Genomic DNA, 16,461 nt, shown 5'->3' with positions numbered 1-16,461 from the left:
CCACCAACATACCTGGTGTGTCAAAAACCAGCAGATTTTAATCAGAACTACACGTGGCTGCCTTCTCAGCCAAAAGGATGGGGGAACTGGATCACTTCTTATGGTTTTAAATGGAGTTTTAATTGAAAAATGAGCAGTATTTGGCTAACTGGAAGAAATTTTCCCCTTCTGCCTTTATTTCCTCATGTTTTATACAAACTCTACTATAAGCAGTCAGCACTGAAGTTTAGACTTTGAAGTCCATTTTACAGTTAAAAAATACTTCATATTACACTTCATACAACACCTAGGTGAAGAAACCTGCTAGGCAGCCTATGTAGCAGCATCAACATCTACCTTTCCATATGTCACAAATCAGTTTTAAAATGTATCCAGTTTTGAAGGGCATTTCTTGGCTTCATTATAACACAGATGAGCAGCAGATTCCAGCTCACTATGAGTCTGAAAGAGTCTGAAAAAGTAAATTTTTACTTTTAAAATTCTCTTGGATTCTGTGCTGTTATAAAGAAAACATGCCTTATGAAATCACTTAGATTTTTCTAGAGAAATCTAGATCTCTCTAGATCCTCTCTAGCCATTGTAAACTCATTTAAATTACTATTACCAATATCTTAATCTTGTCAAAAAGGAGAAAGATAGGCCCAAAGTAATTCTCCAGACACTGGACAGCATTTTTTAAAGAGAAGCAGATTAAGGCATCTTCAGCCACCTAAAGCATCTGCACTATCAAGAAAAAAAAAAAAAAAGAAAAAAAAAAAAAAAAAAGAAAAAAAAAAAGCTATGATTGTCTTTTCATGTAGAGGGAGGACATTTGCACAGTGTCCTCTCATATGTGCCATCATGTTCTGAAGTGAGGAGTACTGCAGCTAATTTAGTGTCTCTGACATGCTAATTATCATCTCTTGAAACATGAGAAATATATACTTTTCTTTTAATAATACGATGGCTTTGAGGCTCAAAATAGTAAAGTATCACAACAGGAAGCACTGCACAGAAAATGGCACTGTATATAGAGCAAACAGGAAGACAGGAAGAGACTGAAATTTTATAAAGGCAACAATAAACACAAAATACTGGGCACCACACTTATGCTCTCAATAAGGTAAATGAAGCATAGAGAACATCCCACCTTCTCTCCACCATTGCACCAGAGAATACACAGACAATTTCTCTCTCTCACCCAGTTCCACAGCATGTCATTTCTCTGGTTCTTTACACCCAGACATGGGGGTGGTGAACTGAAGGGTGACTCACTGGAAGTTATACATGTCTATTGATAAGAGAAAAAATAAGAAGGAGAATTATAAAGTGGAGGGGTGCTTTCAGGAGACAAATACTTTTACATCCTAATCTCTTGTGAGAAAACTCCATGTTTTCTCAAGGCCAAGCAACTGGTTTCATATGCCATTCAAACTTGCCTGTCTGTGCTGCTGGTAACAAGTGTGAACTTCATCCCTCATTTCACTACAAGAAGAGGGTTATTCCAGTGATGGAGGGCTGCCCCATTGTTTGCTTTGCTGTGTGACTGTTATTTCCTTCCTTTGAAAGTTTCTTTTACCAAGCCAGCTCGAAGGCCAGGACAGTTGTTATTCTGTGCATGTGTTTATTTAGACTCCGAAGTTAGCTGTTACAGGAGAATTGTTGTAGAAATGAGTGGGATTTTTTACAGGTTGTGTAATTTCTGTGAAAGGTATGAGGACCTTTCTGTGAAAGATATGGGGACCCTGTGGTTCACTAAACCCTTTCAAAGAAAACAAAAACTAGACAATTTGGAGAGGGAGTTTTGTACAACTAGATATGCTGCTGTAATGAGAGGGTGGTGAAGCTGCTCCCCTTTTGCCAGAGACAGGATATTTTTATTGTTACTAGAAGTGACTGAAGAACACCTTCAGGCCAGTCATTCAAAAAAGGGAGCTCTTGCTTTCCAAAATTTAAAACTTTTTTTGATCCAGAAATCTTCTGATAGGTGCTCACAGGTTTTCAGCATGTTTAGATTCCAGCTGAAACTTTATTCTGTTCCTTTCTTAGTGGTGTTCACTTTCAAAGAGAAAATTGCAGCCCCCTGTGCCTGTACTCATGCATAAGTCAAAGAGCTAACTTTGGTCTGTAGGGCTCTCCCTGTTTTCGTCTTTCACTTGTGCACTGATTCATGCCGTCTTAATTTCCTTGTTTTAGAAGCCTGCTCCTGGAAAGCAAGGAGAGGCACCACGAGGACAGACAAAGACAGCAGCAGCCTTCTGTTTGGGACAGAAGGGTGCAAGTTTCTTCTGACCCTTTTGCCTGTTCCAGAGCCTCGGAAATCTCCTAAAAGACTTAAAGACTTGGACCAAGCATCTGACACTTGCATCTGAATGGCTTTACCCTGTGGTTCTGTGAGGGCTCTCTCCACTGGAACATGGGCTGTGTGTTTTGGAGCTGGGCTTCCTGTCCTGGTGACATGCCAAACCATAGCTGCCTTTAGCATCTCCAGCAACCTGTCCTCAGTGAACAGGCAAACAGAATGAAGGCCACTTGCACGGGGGTTTTAACCCATCAAGAGAAGGAGACAGATGGGAGAGAAGAAGATAATAAAAATATCCACCTCTTCCAAAATGCTTTAAGGGAAAGGCAATATTACAGGATATAAAAAATATTACAATAGGACTAATATATAAAATAAAGATAGAAGGCCTATCTAACATGACAGGGTTAAGGTAATGTGTTTGGAGAAGACCTGGTGTCAACAGTGACCTGGGGCACGTTATCAGTCATCTTCAAAGGAATGTAATTGGCATAAAACCACAGCATGCCATGGCAAAGCCAGCCATTTCAAATGAAAAATCTGTGCTGGCTGAGAAGCAGGAAGCCATGTCCAGAAAGCCTCTGTGATGACAGATTTTTGCCTGCTGGTAGGCCTAAGGATGAAATCCTCTACTTGTCAGTGTCCTTGGGCAAAGCCATTCAAGCAGTCTAAGGCCCATTAAATATGGCATCTGCTAAATCACTGGCTGGTAGTAAGGGAAAGATCTTTTGGCAGGGATGCTGGAGAAATATGCAATAAAAGAAACACAAAGGATATGGTATATTACAGACAATGTCAGGAGACCTGTTGTGACTTAAAATAGAGACTTTGAGCTGCCCTCACACATTTTTAAGAGCAGGTTCCCCTCCTGTTTTCAAGCCGTTGCAGTAGTGCAATGCCCAGAAGCATTTCTGGTTGCAGGACAAGAGCAGGTTGATATCCCAGGGGCACGAAACCTGAAGATGAATGGCCTTTCTGTGATCTTTAGCAAGACTGCAACCTTTTCCTTGTTGAGGGGCATTATAACAAAATATCTCCCCTATTTGGGAGCTCCCTTTTAAAGATTATATAATAACTGAGGCTTACTTTCTTCTGTCAAATTACAATAAAATTGGGGAATGGGTGAAAAAGTTACAGCAGCAAGGACAGATAACATGCATTAAACATAGACAATGATGTAATTACATAAGCCTCCTTTCCTAAGCAAAGCAAGCTAAAAAAGATTTAATTACTCTTACTTGGCCAAGAGACACATGAAGCAAAAGCTGCTGATGTTTTGATTTTCTGTCTAGGGATTTTTTTTAATAGTTGTCAGTATGATTTATATAGGGCCTAGAATAGCTGTGCACTTTTCAGAACAGTGTTCAGACTAGTGCTGGGATACAAGAAGAGTACACAACAATGAGGAACTTGGGAATAAACTGAAATTTGAGCTATTCCAAAAAATCCCCCCTGAAAATTTTCAAGTATAGGATCTTGCACAAAGAGACTCACTGTTTTAAAATGGTAGTTTGGTGTTGTTTTATCTTTTTTTACTTCCTGAATATAAACACACAAACCAAAATTTTTAAAAAGCTTTTCATGAGCTGGATATACAGATAATATTTTCTTTCAGAAACATGGGTCCACATTTTTCAGGAACAAATTATTCTGACAGACCCTGGCAACTGCTTTGTGAACCTGGCATTACTGTCATTTTCACTACCCCAGAAGAGGCTGTTTCACTGTCAGTCACCCAAGGTTCATAAAGAATCTTTATCTGGGACAGAGCAGCTAGGCTTCCAGGCTTGCACCCTGGACCACCTTTGTAGCCATAATATTTTATGTGATGACAGCAGCCTGATGCCCTGAAAGGACTTGGGGCAGCCATGGGCTTGGGAGGATTCAGAGCTATTGAAGGCAGTTCTATGTTGATACAAAATTCTAATGCCCTAAAGCCTTATCAGAAAATGAAGCAGCACAGAACTATGTATGTTAGGTGTGTAGACTTATTTCAGATTCTATCTGTTTCTGAAAAATGGTATTGAAGAACTTGATACTTATTGGCTAACTACAGCAAAGCTATTCACCTAAGGGCTAAGAAATAGTGCATCCCAAAGAAAATTGAGATGCATGAGGGAAGTACAGCTGATATCTTTCTTCTATCAGGAAAAGGGATCAGTGAGCTGGCTTCTTCAGTTCTACCTCCACCAGAACTCCTCAATTTTACAGAATTAATGGATCATCCGAGGAGACTTAGATCATGATTAGAGTTTGGGACCAGAAATTGTGAAATTAACTGTCAGGAGATTCAGAATTTACCCTACTGTGTACTGTAAATTACTGAGATTACAGTCACTCTGGGAATCTGGAGAGAACAGTAAGAGAGCATGACTGCTCAGAAGTTTTAGCAAGAATGTTTTAGCTAAGCTAAAGTAAAGCTAACCAAAATAATTTTCATATGCTTGAAATAACACACTTGGGGAAGAGATGAAGGCACTGAGACAGACATGTCACGGAAAGATCAGTGTAACCAATATATGCATCTCAAAAGGTGAGAAAAGGACACAAAGGATACTTGGACTTGTGTAGTACACAGGACTATCAGCTACTTTCCATTGCAGTGTCCTGGGAGAAAATGAGATTTAAATACTGAGGTGGAGGGGGAGGCAATAGCCAGAGAAGCAATAGTCCTGAGATGCTTGGAAAGCAAATGACAAACTAAGATGTTGATAAATATTTTCAGAGAAGTGGAAAGCCAAATTCAGTGAATGCAATATGAATGTATTTATCAATTCATCATAACACTATTGCTGATGTTTAAATGGAAGAAGTGCATTGCTTTCACTAATTTGAGTGTGACTATGAATATAACAAAATCAATGTATTCTGTTCATCTGAAATTTCATTCTGTCAGATTTGATGAGCTGTTATTATGATCAGGGAGATTACATCTTAGACATAACTTTTTCAGGAACTGTTGCTTTCTATAAGCATGAAACAGAAAAAATATTTTACACTTGTCTTTGGCTGCCAAGTCTTGCATGCTTTGCCAATAAGGTGCAAACGAGTCCTACAGAGGTAAAACAGGGAAACTAGCAAAATATTACAAAAAAAATAGATATTTCTTTGTTGCTTACTTCACAGAGCTATAAATCTTATTTTTTGTGAATTTTAGTGTGTGTGCAAATGACTATAAAGGTGTGTAAATGAAAATAAATCTACATACAGAATGATAATAACTACATTAAAAACCTGATAACACTAATTTCTTTGTAAACAGACTGACCCCCCCAATTAGAAGAAATTAGCCATAAATAACTGATTTTGATTTTTCAGTGTCAGTTCACATGTTAAGCTACACTGTCATGCAAAAGCAGTGATATTAGTCCTTCATAAAATGGAAGTTTGTACAAGTTTTCTCTTTTCAACAGCAACAAACCTATTCCACATATCATTTAAAAGCTCACTCGGCTTAATCTCAGTTTTAATGACATTTTCTGTTTAGTTTTGAATTTAGGCTGCAAATTATTTTATTCTAGGAAATGGTAGTACTTGAGAAAAACTGAGTTTTCAGTTTGGAGTGTTCAGTTTGAAGTTGCCTTTTGCTATTCATTCCTGATATATTCTGAGAAGAGATATATATATCTTTTATATATATATATATATATATACATATAAATCATAATAATCTTTTATGGAAGTCTAATTCATAACCTGCTTCCATTAATGCTGTGTTGACTGAGAATAGTATATTTCTGATGGCTTTTGTAAAGCCATGGGCTTTGCTGGTGCAGTGTCTGTGAAGCCTGTAATGGGTTTCATGGCAATTCAGAAAATGCATTGTTGATAGCTAAATTTTCATTTTCATGGGTCTGGAAATGTGCAGTTCAGGCTAGTCACAAAATATATGGACTATGTAAGCTAAATATCTAGCTACAATGATTGCTGTTATTGAAATTTTATAGAAAATTTCTATGTGGGGGACAGTGTGGATAGATTGGAGAGTGCCTCTAACCCAAGTTGGACACTGAAAAATAGATGGATACTGAGACTCCTGAGGATGCCATAACTATTTCATTTTAAGAGCCACTTTCAAGCTGTGAATACAAATTGTTCTATCTTAACATTATGATTATTATTAATTATTATTTTACAACATCTTTCTATCCATCTTTAGAAACACTGCTAATAGATATACCTCTTTTAACTGCACTCATACTTAACATACACATACTGATTATTGAGTAGCACTTGGAAGATAAGGATTAAGCATGTTTAGAATTACCCTTAAATACTCTTAGACCCACGTGAGAAACACAAAACAAGTTCTCAGTGTTAAAAACCCCATTCACATCAAGTGTTCAAATAAAAGGATTAGATAGATTACTCGTCAATGAGAGGAAGAAGCCTGTAATTAAATTACGTTCTCTCTATTCGTCTCCACCTGCATGGACTAAAAAACTTCACAGGTGTACTTGCTTTCATTTCCTGAGCTATACAAGGCTGTGTTGTTTACTTTACTTGAGCTCTGAATCTTCACCAGAATCTCTGATTGTTCATTATATATTTTTAGATGAGCCAAAACGCATTTTCTCAGCACTTTGCTTAACAAAGCAATGCATGAAGTAAACAATGTTATCTTTCTCATCGGGATAGTCTAAAAGGAAATCTTAGTAGTCCTACATGGAGGATACAGTTAATTATTGCAATTAAATGGTAAAGGCAAAATTATTTTATCTTGTAATATCCAGTACAGCTGAAGCTGATACTGAACTAATGGGCTGTATTTAATCCCAAACACATATATTGGTGATAAAGAACTTTGATGGAATTTACTTCATGTAACTTGCACAGCTATTTTGCTCCTGCTTTTGAGGTGGCTTACATAATCAGTAAGAAAAAAATATACTTTAAAGGCCTTTAGATAATGGTATTGAGCTCCTGCTGGGGTGTTTGAAATCAGCTGACCAGAATCTTTTGGTGGCATTGCAATTCATCCCAAAATTCATAAGAAATTTAAGTACTTGCTTTAGAAGGTCATTGTCACTAAACATCTTTAATAAAAGTGCAGTTTAAATAAATGGAAAAGGAAGATTGTGTTCTGGTTACAGAGAATGTGAGCAGATCAAAGAACTGAAGATTTGACAGATATTCTTTTATTAAACTGAGGTTCATGTTCTACTTTGACTATTTTATAGCTCTGATTTCTAAATTGTCCCAAGTATGCCCTGATAGGTTGGGTTTTAAATTCTCGTGCTATGAGCTTTGACTTTCTCTTGTTTATAAAAATCTTTTTCATCTGTTTTATTGTAATAATGCTGTCTTCCTCTTTTACATAAGGCTGAATTAAGAGCCAACTGCTCTACAGAAAATTGTGAGTGATTGACATCACCTATATCTGTCTGAGATGTTACTTCAGTATGCAGTAACTCAGACTTTGTGCATATCAGCAAAAATTCTGGGAAGTACCTCAAAATTTTCATATCCAGCACAAAATTCATGTTGAAATGGACATGAAAATATCTTGCATACAGCTGGTGGTTCTTCAATAGTCAGTTTTAAACTAAAAAGAAATTATCTTTTCTCACTTGAGCTCATGTAGTCAGCCAAGCACAATATTTTAGCTGCTAAAATACTCTTTTTGAGCTGTTTGTTTTCCATTACAGAACTCAATGTACATATTTAGCAGTACAATAAAAGTTCTGATCTCCAAGCAGTAGTACATAGTTCTCGAATTCTCAGCACCACTCAGCTGTTGTTGTAGGGCATGTGTAAAAGAAGGGACATGGTGGGATGGGGTGGGATGGGGTGGGATGGGATGGGACTACCATCTCTTTGAATCTCACCCTAAAGCTTATGGAGCACAGCAGGTGCTCAGGTGAAGCCTCCCCTCTGTATGCCGAGCTGGCCGTGGTGTGTAAGATCTAGAGCAGGACAAAGCAGCAGCACAGGATTCCAGCAGGTTCTCAAAGGCCATGCCTTTGCCATACATTTCTGAAAATGTCCTTTTACTGAGAATCACCATCTGCAGTCTTGCAGCCAATAAAAATGTGAGACTTGGAATATATTATTAAGTTTTCTGAACCACATTATGAATAAAGTCTATTTTTTGTCTGTAAAGACATACATTGGTAAAACAACACCATTTCATCATCAAATAGCTCTGTGTTAGCTATGAAAAACATACAGGGAGCTAGAAACTGAAATTCTGTCTCTTACTTACATATTTGTTTATAAGAAGAAGATTTCTAAATACATGGGGAATAAAACAAGTACTACTTCAGAATCATTCAGATCTGAAGACAACTTGAGCTAGGAGAACTGCTTTCTGGACTCTCATTCTTCCCTGCAAGGGGTTGGTATTGCAGAAAACTGAGGGCAAAATCTTCACCTTGTTCCATTCATAAAAGAACAGGAAGTTGAGGTGAAATATCCATGCCATGAAAAGCATGATGAAGACTGCACATGACTAAACAAACTTTCTCTGTCCTCAGTACTCTCATCTGTGCCAGAATTCTAGCCGTGGAATAGATGCAATTTATATCCAACAAGCTAGATGTGAGATCAGCCCATTTACAGTTAGTGATGTCAGGGGTATGAAATATGGCTAAATCGGAAGAATCTGAACATTTAGCAGGTGTTTTAGTTACCAGTGAATTTATTTGTGAAAGAAACTGCTGGCCAGAACAATGCAAGCAATTGTTGCACATGAGGCTTCTGAAAATTGCCTTCCAAATGAAACTGTTAGCAAGCAGTAAAAATAAGTATACAAATGAAAATGCATAGAAAAACAGCAATACAGGCTATAAGATGAGACCATTCGTTCAATTTTAGTTTTGGTGGGGTTTTTTTCAGAAAAGACGAAGGTGTTTTCAGAACAATGGGAAGATGGAATTATAGGGACAACATATGATAAAACAAACCATTTTCCAAAACCAAATCACCCATGGCACTACTTGTAAATAAGTCAAAATGGAATTTGTCTGGTGAGCATAAGGATAGAGCAGAAAGATAATGAAGATGCAACAGGACTGCCTTAGTTTCTTAAGATAATTTCAAACTACTCTACCTATCCTTTAGGATCTGCTCCTTGGAACTGGGAAATTTTACTGCTAGGACTGTGTGTGACAAAATCTTAGCACTCCCATGTATTTATTAGATTTTAGAAGACAGTGAGTACCTGGAAAAGCCATATCTCAAAATGTCATAAAGAGAAAACCTCTCTTTTCAGTCCAGTTATGTACATTATTCTCCGCCTTCTTTCCCTTCTCATTTTCACCTTTCTATTCTTTTCTCTGTTTTCTCTGAGCCAAAATTTTAATTTGTCTATGAGTAGCAAAAAAATTATTATTTCTTTTAAAAGCTGGTTCACAGAAAATCCTTGTTTTGGGAACTATTTCTGTGACAACAACACCTCTCTTTTCCTTCTTTCTATTTTGAAGGCCTAAAAGAATCGATGCCACAAGTTCCTCCCAAAAGCTAAGCTACCATGTAATTTATCAGTAAATCACATCAGCGTTCTACACTTCTGTCGAATAGAGAGTTAGTCTCAGGTAAGGGACAATTAAGCATTACTGTTAATGATATTGACTGGATCCTCTAGTTCTTCATCAGAATGGTACCAGAGTTGTACTAAAGCAAATTTTTGGGTAGAAAAACTATCTTCAGTGGGACCTGTACCCTTTAACTTCAGGGCAGTATTAGATCCATTAATCTGCAGTCATAGTTATGTTGGTTGATTTTTTTTTCATGAGCTAATGTACTGTTAATAAGGTGTCAATTACTGATGCAAGCAAACAGGGCAAAGAATAACATTTCTAATTGCTGTAGTTATCACCTAAGTGCAATTATTTGCTACTGCTGAAATAAATCACTTCAGGATTAAAGGCTGCCTTTACAACATTCACATTTATCTTTTTTTTTTTATTATTACCAGCTGCTTTTCAAGTACCTCATCTTCCCTTCCCTTCCCTTCCCTTCCCTTCCCTTCCCTTCCCTTCCCTTCCCTTCCCTTCCCTTCCCTTCCCTTCCCTTCCCTTTCCCCTTCCCTTTCCCTTTCCCCTTCCCTTTCCCCTTCCCTTCCCTCTTCATTAGTGGACAGAGAGAAGACAATATGCGTTAAATTATGAGTATTGTTTTCCATAGATCTTAAATAAACTATTAAGTCTCCATTCATTCACCCTACTAATGCCCTTCAGTCTACCCTGAAGGGCTCCTCTTGGAGAGATATAAAAAATGTTCTATACACCCTAATTTTTATTTTGTTTTCTTTTAAACTAATTGAACTGAAATTTTCCTCTTTCTGACATCTAGTTGTACTTAATAAGTTCATACTATCACAAAATTTAAGGTAATACCAATTTTAATAGGAGAACTTCCAGGATTCTCGTGCTTTAAAAGTCACCTGGGAACAAACACCATACAGATACAGGAACAGATCACTGAGAAACCTCTTTCTCCAAACACCAAGAGTTTTAGATTAAAATTCAGTTTACTTGCCAAGAAAGAAGCAATTATAAAGACTGCTAACAAGAAACAAAAAGCCCATACAGAATTTGTGGAAGCGCATGATTTGTCATTCACAACGTGGTACCAGAGAAAGGTGCATTTTTGGACTTCATTATCCTCCTCTGACCCAGGCGGTGTTGACAGAGGTCTCCCAATTAGCCTGAAGCAGAGTTAACAAGGAAGCATTCCAGGCGGCAAAGTGTTTCTGGCTGGATGGTGTAAAGGGCTGCTTATTCCTTGCCTCTAATTGGAATAGAGCATCCTCCCTGTCCTGATTGCCTTCACTGGCAACAGCTGAATCTGCAGCACTCCCTCCATGCCCATGATGTAAACTCCAGCCACTTACTGATGGCAGCAGCTTGTCTTGCAGATCACATTTCCCACTCGCTTGGAGTCTATATCTAACACCCATGGAAAAGCAAAACCCTCCCAGAATCCAGCTACTACTTTCAAAAACATACTCCTGTCACAAGTGTCGATGGCAGGTACTTAACAGATCCAATCCTTTCTTTCGTGCTTCCCCCACATTTTCAGCTTTGCTGCTGCTTTCATTAACTCCTTGTCACATGCTCTGAGCACACAAATTTTTGTAAAGCTAAGAAGGAGCCTAATTGCATTACTCCTTCTGCTATAAGCCAGGTCTACCTGTGTTACATCGAAGTGGAAAGCGTGGGGAAGCAGCAGTGAAATAAGCATATTTCACAGAGTGTGTAAAGTACGTCTGAAAATATGAAGGATATTATTTATCTTTTCTATGCTTCTCTATCTTTTCATGCCTTGGATACTTTCCTGTGGAAAATTTTTTACCTTTTCAAGTGGTCTGTGTCCTTTTTGACATGATGTCTTTTTGGCTATCTTTCCAGCTCCACTCACTTCCAAAAATGGGCACATTATCACGCAAAAGAAAGTGAAGCAAAGATATCAGGCACTGATCTGAGATGTCCAGATCAACAACAGCATTGGGGAAATCAAGGTTAGAGGCAGTAGGCACAAACAGGCATCAATGCTCATATTACAAAAGTTGGAGATTTTTCCATTATTATTGATTCCTGTATCAGAAATGCTTCAAGGCCATTTGATAGGAATTCTCATGGATAGCTTATGGTTGCATATGTGTCTTATCCAGCCTGGTAATGTTTTTAGCCTTGACCATTTTTCAGCACTTTGGTGGAGCCTTGTGCACTAATCAGTCTCCCTAAAAAGTGAAGCAGTATGAAGTTTAAATATTTTTAACCTTCCAATTTTAAATTATATGGTGATGATGTGAGAAGATCTGGTGACATAAGTCCAATTATTTCAATAATAAAGGGCAAGTACAGGAAAATCCAGAGAATCTCAGAGGTTGTCATGACAATTTGCTTTTCTGTTATAATAGTTTCCCCTCCAAAATGGCAAAAAGTAGAAAAGCATATCATTGCGTACGTTTGGTGAAAGTAAACACAAGGCATTAAATAGATATTTCCTCTTGAGCTCTTGAAGAAATAATTAAATTTGCTTTTGACCATCTTTCAAAAAGCCAGATGATCAAGGTGGTCTCTAAAAGTTGCTGATATGACATATATAAAAGTTGTAACACTGCCTAAAAAACAACCTTTGGGCCAGAAAGTAGGAGAATGTAATCAAGTAAAATGATGGGAATGAAAATGAAGTTGTTGACACAGATTTTGGTTGAGAAGATCCAGGTTACCAGAGCTCAGATGGCTGTAACACGGAACACACACTTGGTTGTCTTCTTCCCAGGCCATCATCATTGCCATCTGACTGGTACCTCCTGGAAAGCCTCCAGGACCTCCTGGAGGCTTGCCCTACTGCAGTGTGAATATTTTTACATAACCTAAAGCAGTTTAGCAGGGTAAATACACTCGACAGAAATTTGTTCAGTGTAAATTACTTGAAGCCACAAGGCCAAAAATTTAAGGTAATTTACTGTCATTTTTCATGCTGGGAAAGTGAAAAGAAGCTGAACGACAGAGGTTGCATCTTCTTGTGGAAGTGCTGAAGCCTCCAGTTCTGATATTTGCTAAAATGAAATATTTAAAGGACTGGAAACAATTAGGCTGTGTACAAGAAATATTAAATATCACCAAAAGAAGGACCATCATGAACAGTCTATTCTGTAAGACAAATGAATTCTAGGAGTGATATACTGTCCAAAGGGATGTGTCATTTCTCCATAAAATTATTATTCTTTTAAATAATTGAAAAGTGAAGTCAGTCACCTGGCAGAAACAACACCAGAGCAGAACATAACAGCAGTTATTTAAGAGGTTGGAACAACTCCCATTGAATCTCTGGTACTTCTTTCTTTTGATGTAAGCAACCAAATCATTGTAAGAGCAGATCTTAGCATCTGTGGATTAAGGAACTATTGAAATGTCATGATGGGCTCCTGAGGTCAGTTCCTTATGATTTAATGATGATGAATAATACTGAAAGGAGATACTTTGAAACTGAATCTGACCTTTCTTAGCCAAAAATACAGAAAAAATCTTGAAGGATGAGTCTGTGAACTTGTTCCTGACTACATGTTGTTCTTGTCAGTATAAACAGCTATGCCTTGGTTAATATGATAGCAAGCTTTCAAGCATGCTGACAGTGTAATGGAGGGGTTTTTCTGTGGCGTGGTCGTGGGATGAAAAGAAAGGAAAAAAAAACAGGAATAAATTGAATTCAAGACTGACTGGCACAACTTTTTCAGTGAAATTTGGAGAAAAGATGTAAAAATGTCATTTTTGATCACTTAAAAATAATGTATTAAAAATAAATCTCTTTTACTTCCAAGACATTTGAAACATTTTTACTCACAATGCTTATAGTGAAATTTATCTGAGAAATGTGACTCCATCTTATATTCCCTAATATTCAATCTAACACCACCACTGCTCACTCTGGTGCAGCTTGAGGCCATTTCCTCATCTTATTGCTTGTTACTTGGAAGAGGAAGAAATGTGATTGGAGGGCTCCGTCAAATATGAGCCAGACTTGAGAAGATTTCAGATCATTCAGGGCTATGGCTTGGAGGATCTGCAAAGCTTGACTTCTTTCATTGTATTGCTGCATCCTCTGACATAATCTGCCAGCCAAGTAAATAACCTTTAGGTCAATCTCACAGACTTGCACAGCAGAATTGGCAGTGAAATCTATTTGGCAGCAGGAGTTCTCACAGAGAATAGTGTTTGTTACTCAGTTGAGTCCCTCGTAGGTTATTTCTTTATTTACATTGATGGGAAATATACAGATGTGACATTTTGAATTAACACATAATGATTTTTTAGGTTTTTTTTAGATTAGAACTGAGGAACTTGTGGGTACCTTTCTTGCTGTGTTAGTGAGAGGGATAAATGAGGCCATGCACACCTTACAGCGGTCCCCTGGCAGGGTGGAACCTTAAACAAGATTAAAAAGACACTCATAGGAGGAAGACATCAAGGAAATAGCACCCTCACCAGAGATATTTTGCAATGCAAATATAAAAATATATCAGTTTTCAATGGGGAAAAAGAAATTACTGATGTGACAATTATATTTACCGTCTATTGTTGTTGTTAGGCTTTTAATTTGCCTTGTAATCTACAGCTATTATATTAATGAGATGAATAAAAATTGATTGCATTATGCATTAGAGAACAATCTAATTTTAACTAGCATGGGTGAGCTGTTGTTTTCTAGATGGTTTATTATTATGGTTTGGACTGGTTGAAGATTTGTTGGCTATAGATTGGAAGACGTCATTCTCTAACAAAAAGGAAATTAAAAATTGGCATAAGAATTAATTATGACCACTGAGTGCTAAACTGATAAAGACTTTCAGAAGCTATTTCAGCAATAGAGATCAGGTGATGCCTCATTAAATACCTCAGACTTCAGAAGAAATATGGTAACATAATCACTTTAAAATTCCCATGCTAATTAAAATTTTGCTGTCTTTTGCACTGTGTTATGTTTCTTTCAGAAGTACAGTAGCACACACCCCCCTTTAGAACTATTGTAACTTTCAAAACAATGTGTCCTTTTCAATTTACACTGAAAGACTTCCCAATTTTTTGCATTCTATTTGTTTGCACAGCTTCTTCAGAGCTTATGTAAAGCAGCATACTTCTGTCTGTCTGCATCTCCAATTAGTATAATCAGCCTTTGAAGAGATCTCTTTCTGATAGAACCAATAATATTTTTTTTATTGTTAAAAAACAATGGTTGTGAAAAATCACAGGTTTGCCAGTACTATGACTCTATTTTTGTGTGCCATATGACTTTGGTTGAATGATGCCACTTAACTCACTGACAAAGCATCAGATCAGAAATTTAGGTGTTCCCAAATAGCACTGAAACAGTGAACTGACAATATATTGCAGAGCATTTTTTTGTGAAATGCAAAATATTCATATATATTAATATATATTAATTTCTAGATGGCTATCCTAAAGAGGAAATGATTTACAGATGGAGGAAAAATTCAGTGGAGGCTGCTGACCAGAAATCTTGGAGACTCTATCAGTTTGACTTTATGGGTCTCAGAAATACTTCAGAAATTGTGAAAACCTCTGCAGGTAAGAATGCTTAGTGTTTTTTCTGGAATTCAAATGATTTAAAAATATTTATACTTGTTTTGCTTTCATTCAAGTGCAAATTGATTTTAATATCTTCCAGTATTCATATTAGAACCTGCAAAGTTCAGACCTCAAAAATATTGAATTTATCTTGATTTTTGATAATCTCTACTCTTCTAGTGACTTCACAAACTGAGGAATAAATGTTTGCTTGATATGGCTGTTTGTTATAGACTTGAAGTTATTGTATGATTCTCATTCGTCATTATTAGGCCACTCCTGCATTGAATCTGTCTTCATCATAAATTAAAGAGAAGGATTTTGAGCACAATGGTTGGTTAGTGAAATTAGACACTTTCTGTACTTAATCATTCAGACAATGGTTTAATGTTTTTCTTAGTATTTCAAAGACACTTTCTCAGTTGATAAATGCCTTTGCTCATGACCTTACCAATTGGTTGCATTTAAAAACTAATGATGCTTATCCTATTTCTTCAGAAATCTTGCTGTTTCTTAGACTAACACAGTAATATAGGGAAAAGAAAATATGTTTAAATGGAATACATTATTTGAACTGGATAAACTGTGGTCACACTCTGTCTAAGCTTTATGCATGACTGCAGTAAACTCCATGATTACCATGATTTGGTAAGTCTTCTCACAGCTGCTGAGGGAATCTCCTAGATGCAACCTTCTGCTTAACAGGTGGTGAATTTTTGAAAAAATCTTATTAAAAAAAAAAGGTAAGCAAAGCTGAGCTATTCTTTTCAAAACACTGTGAATAACATTAATGATAAAAAAAAATAAAAAAATATGAATTTGTGAAACTACCACTGTTCAGTTCTGGCCCACTCACTAACATCAGCAATGAATTCTTAGAATTGGGTAGCAATTTTTGTAATGAAAAGTCACTAAAGCTTTAGTGAATATTTCGAGCTGGTGGTTTAGCAAAAAAGTGTTGCAAAGAGCACATGTGAAGGTTGTTTTTTGTTATGAATACAAAGCCTTTTAATTTTCAAGTTACTCAGGAATGCAAATTTCCTGTATATTGAATCAGGTACAAAATTCTAAATCATTAAAGTATGAGGTTTAACCCCAGCTGGCACCTTAACCACCTGCAGCTGCTCACTCACTTTCCCTGGT

The 16,461-nt window shown here is 37.0% G+C and overlaps 1 protein-coding gene across 7 annotated transcripts in view; it reads left to right on the top strand.

Moving 5' to 3' along the window:
• The window catches only part of GABRG3 (gamma-aminobutyric acid type A receptor subunit gamma3), a 292,012-nt gene that overhangs the window by 226,568 nt on the left and 48,983 nt on the right, over positions 1-16,461 (top strand). For all 7 annotated transcript variants that reach the window (XM_063392518.1, XM_063392517.1, XM_063392516.1 and 4 more), the window contains one exon: positions 15,181-15,318. In XM_063392518.1, the coding sequence (XP_063248588.1) occupies positions 15,181-15,318 (138 nt within the window). The remainder of the gene's footprint in view (positions 1-15,180; positions 15,319-16,461) is intronic.

This window comes from Prinia subflava, chromosome 3 (assembly GCF_021018805.1).
Source record: "Prinia subflava isolate CZ2003 ecotype Zambia chromosome 3, Cam_Psub_1.2, whole genome shotgun sequence".
NCBI classification, from domain to species: Eukaryota; Metazoa; Chordata; class Aves; order Passeriformes; family Cisticolidae; genus Prinia; species Prinia subflava.
The sequence above is the reverse complement of the archived record's forward strand: the minus strand, read 5'-3'. Positions and strand labels throughout refer to the sequence as shown.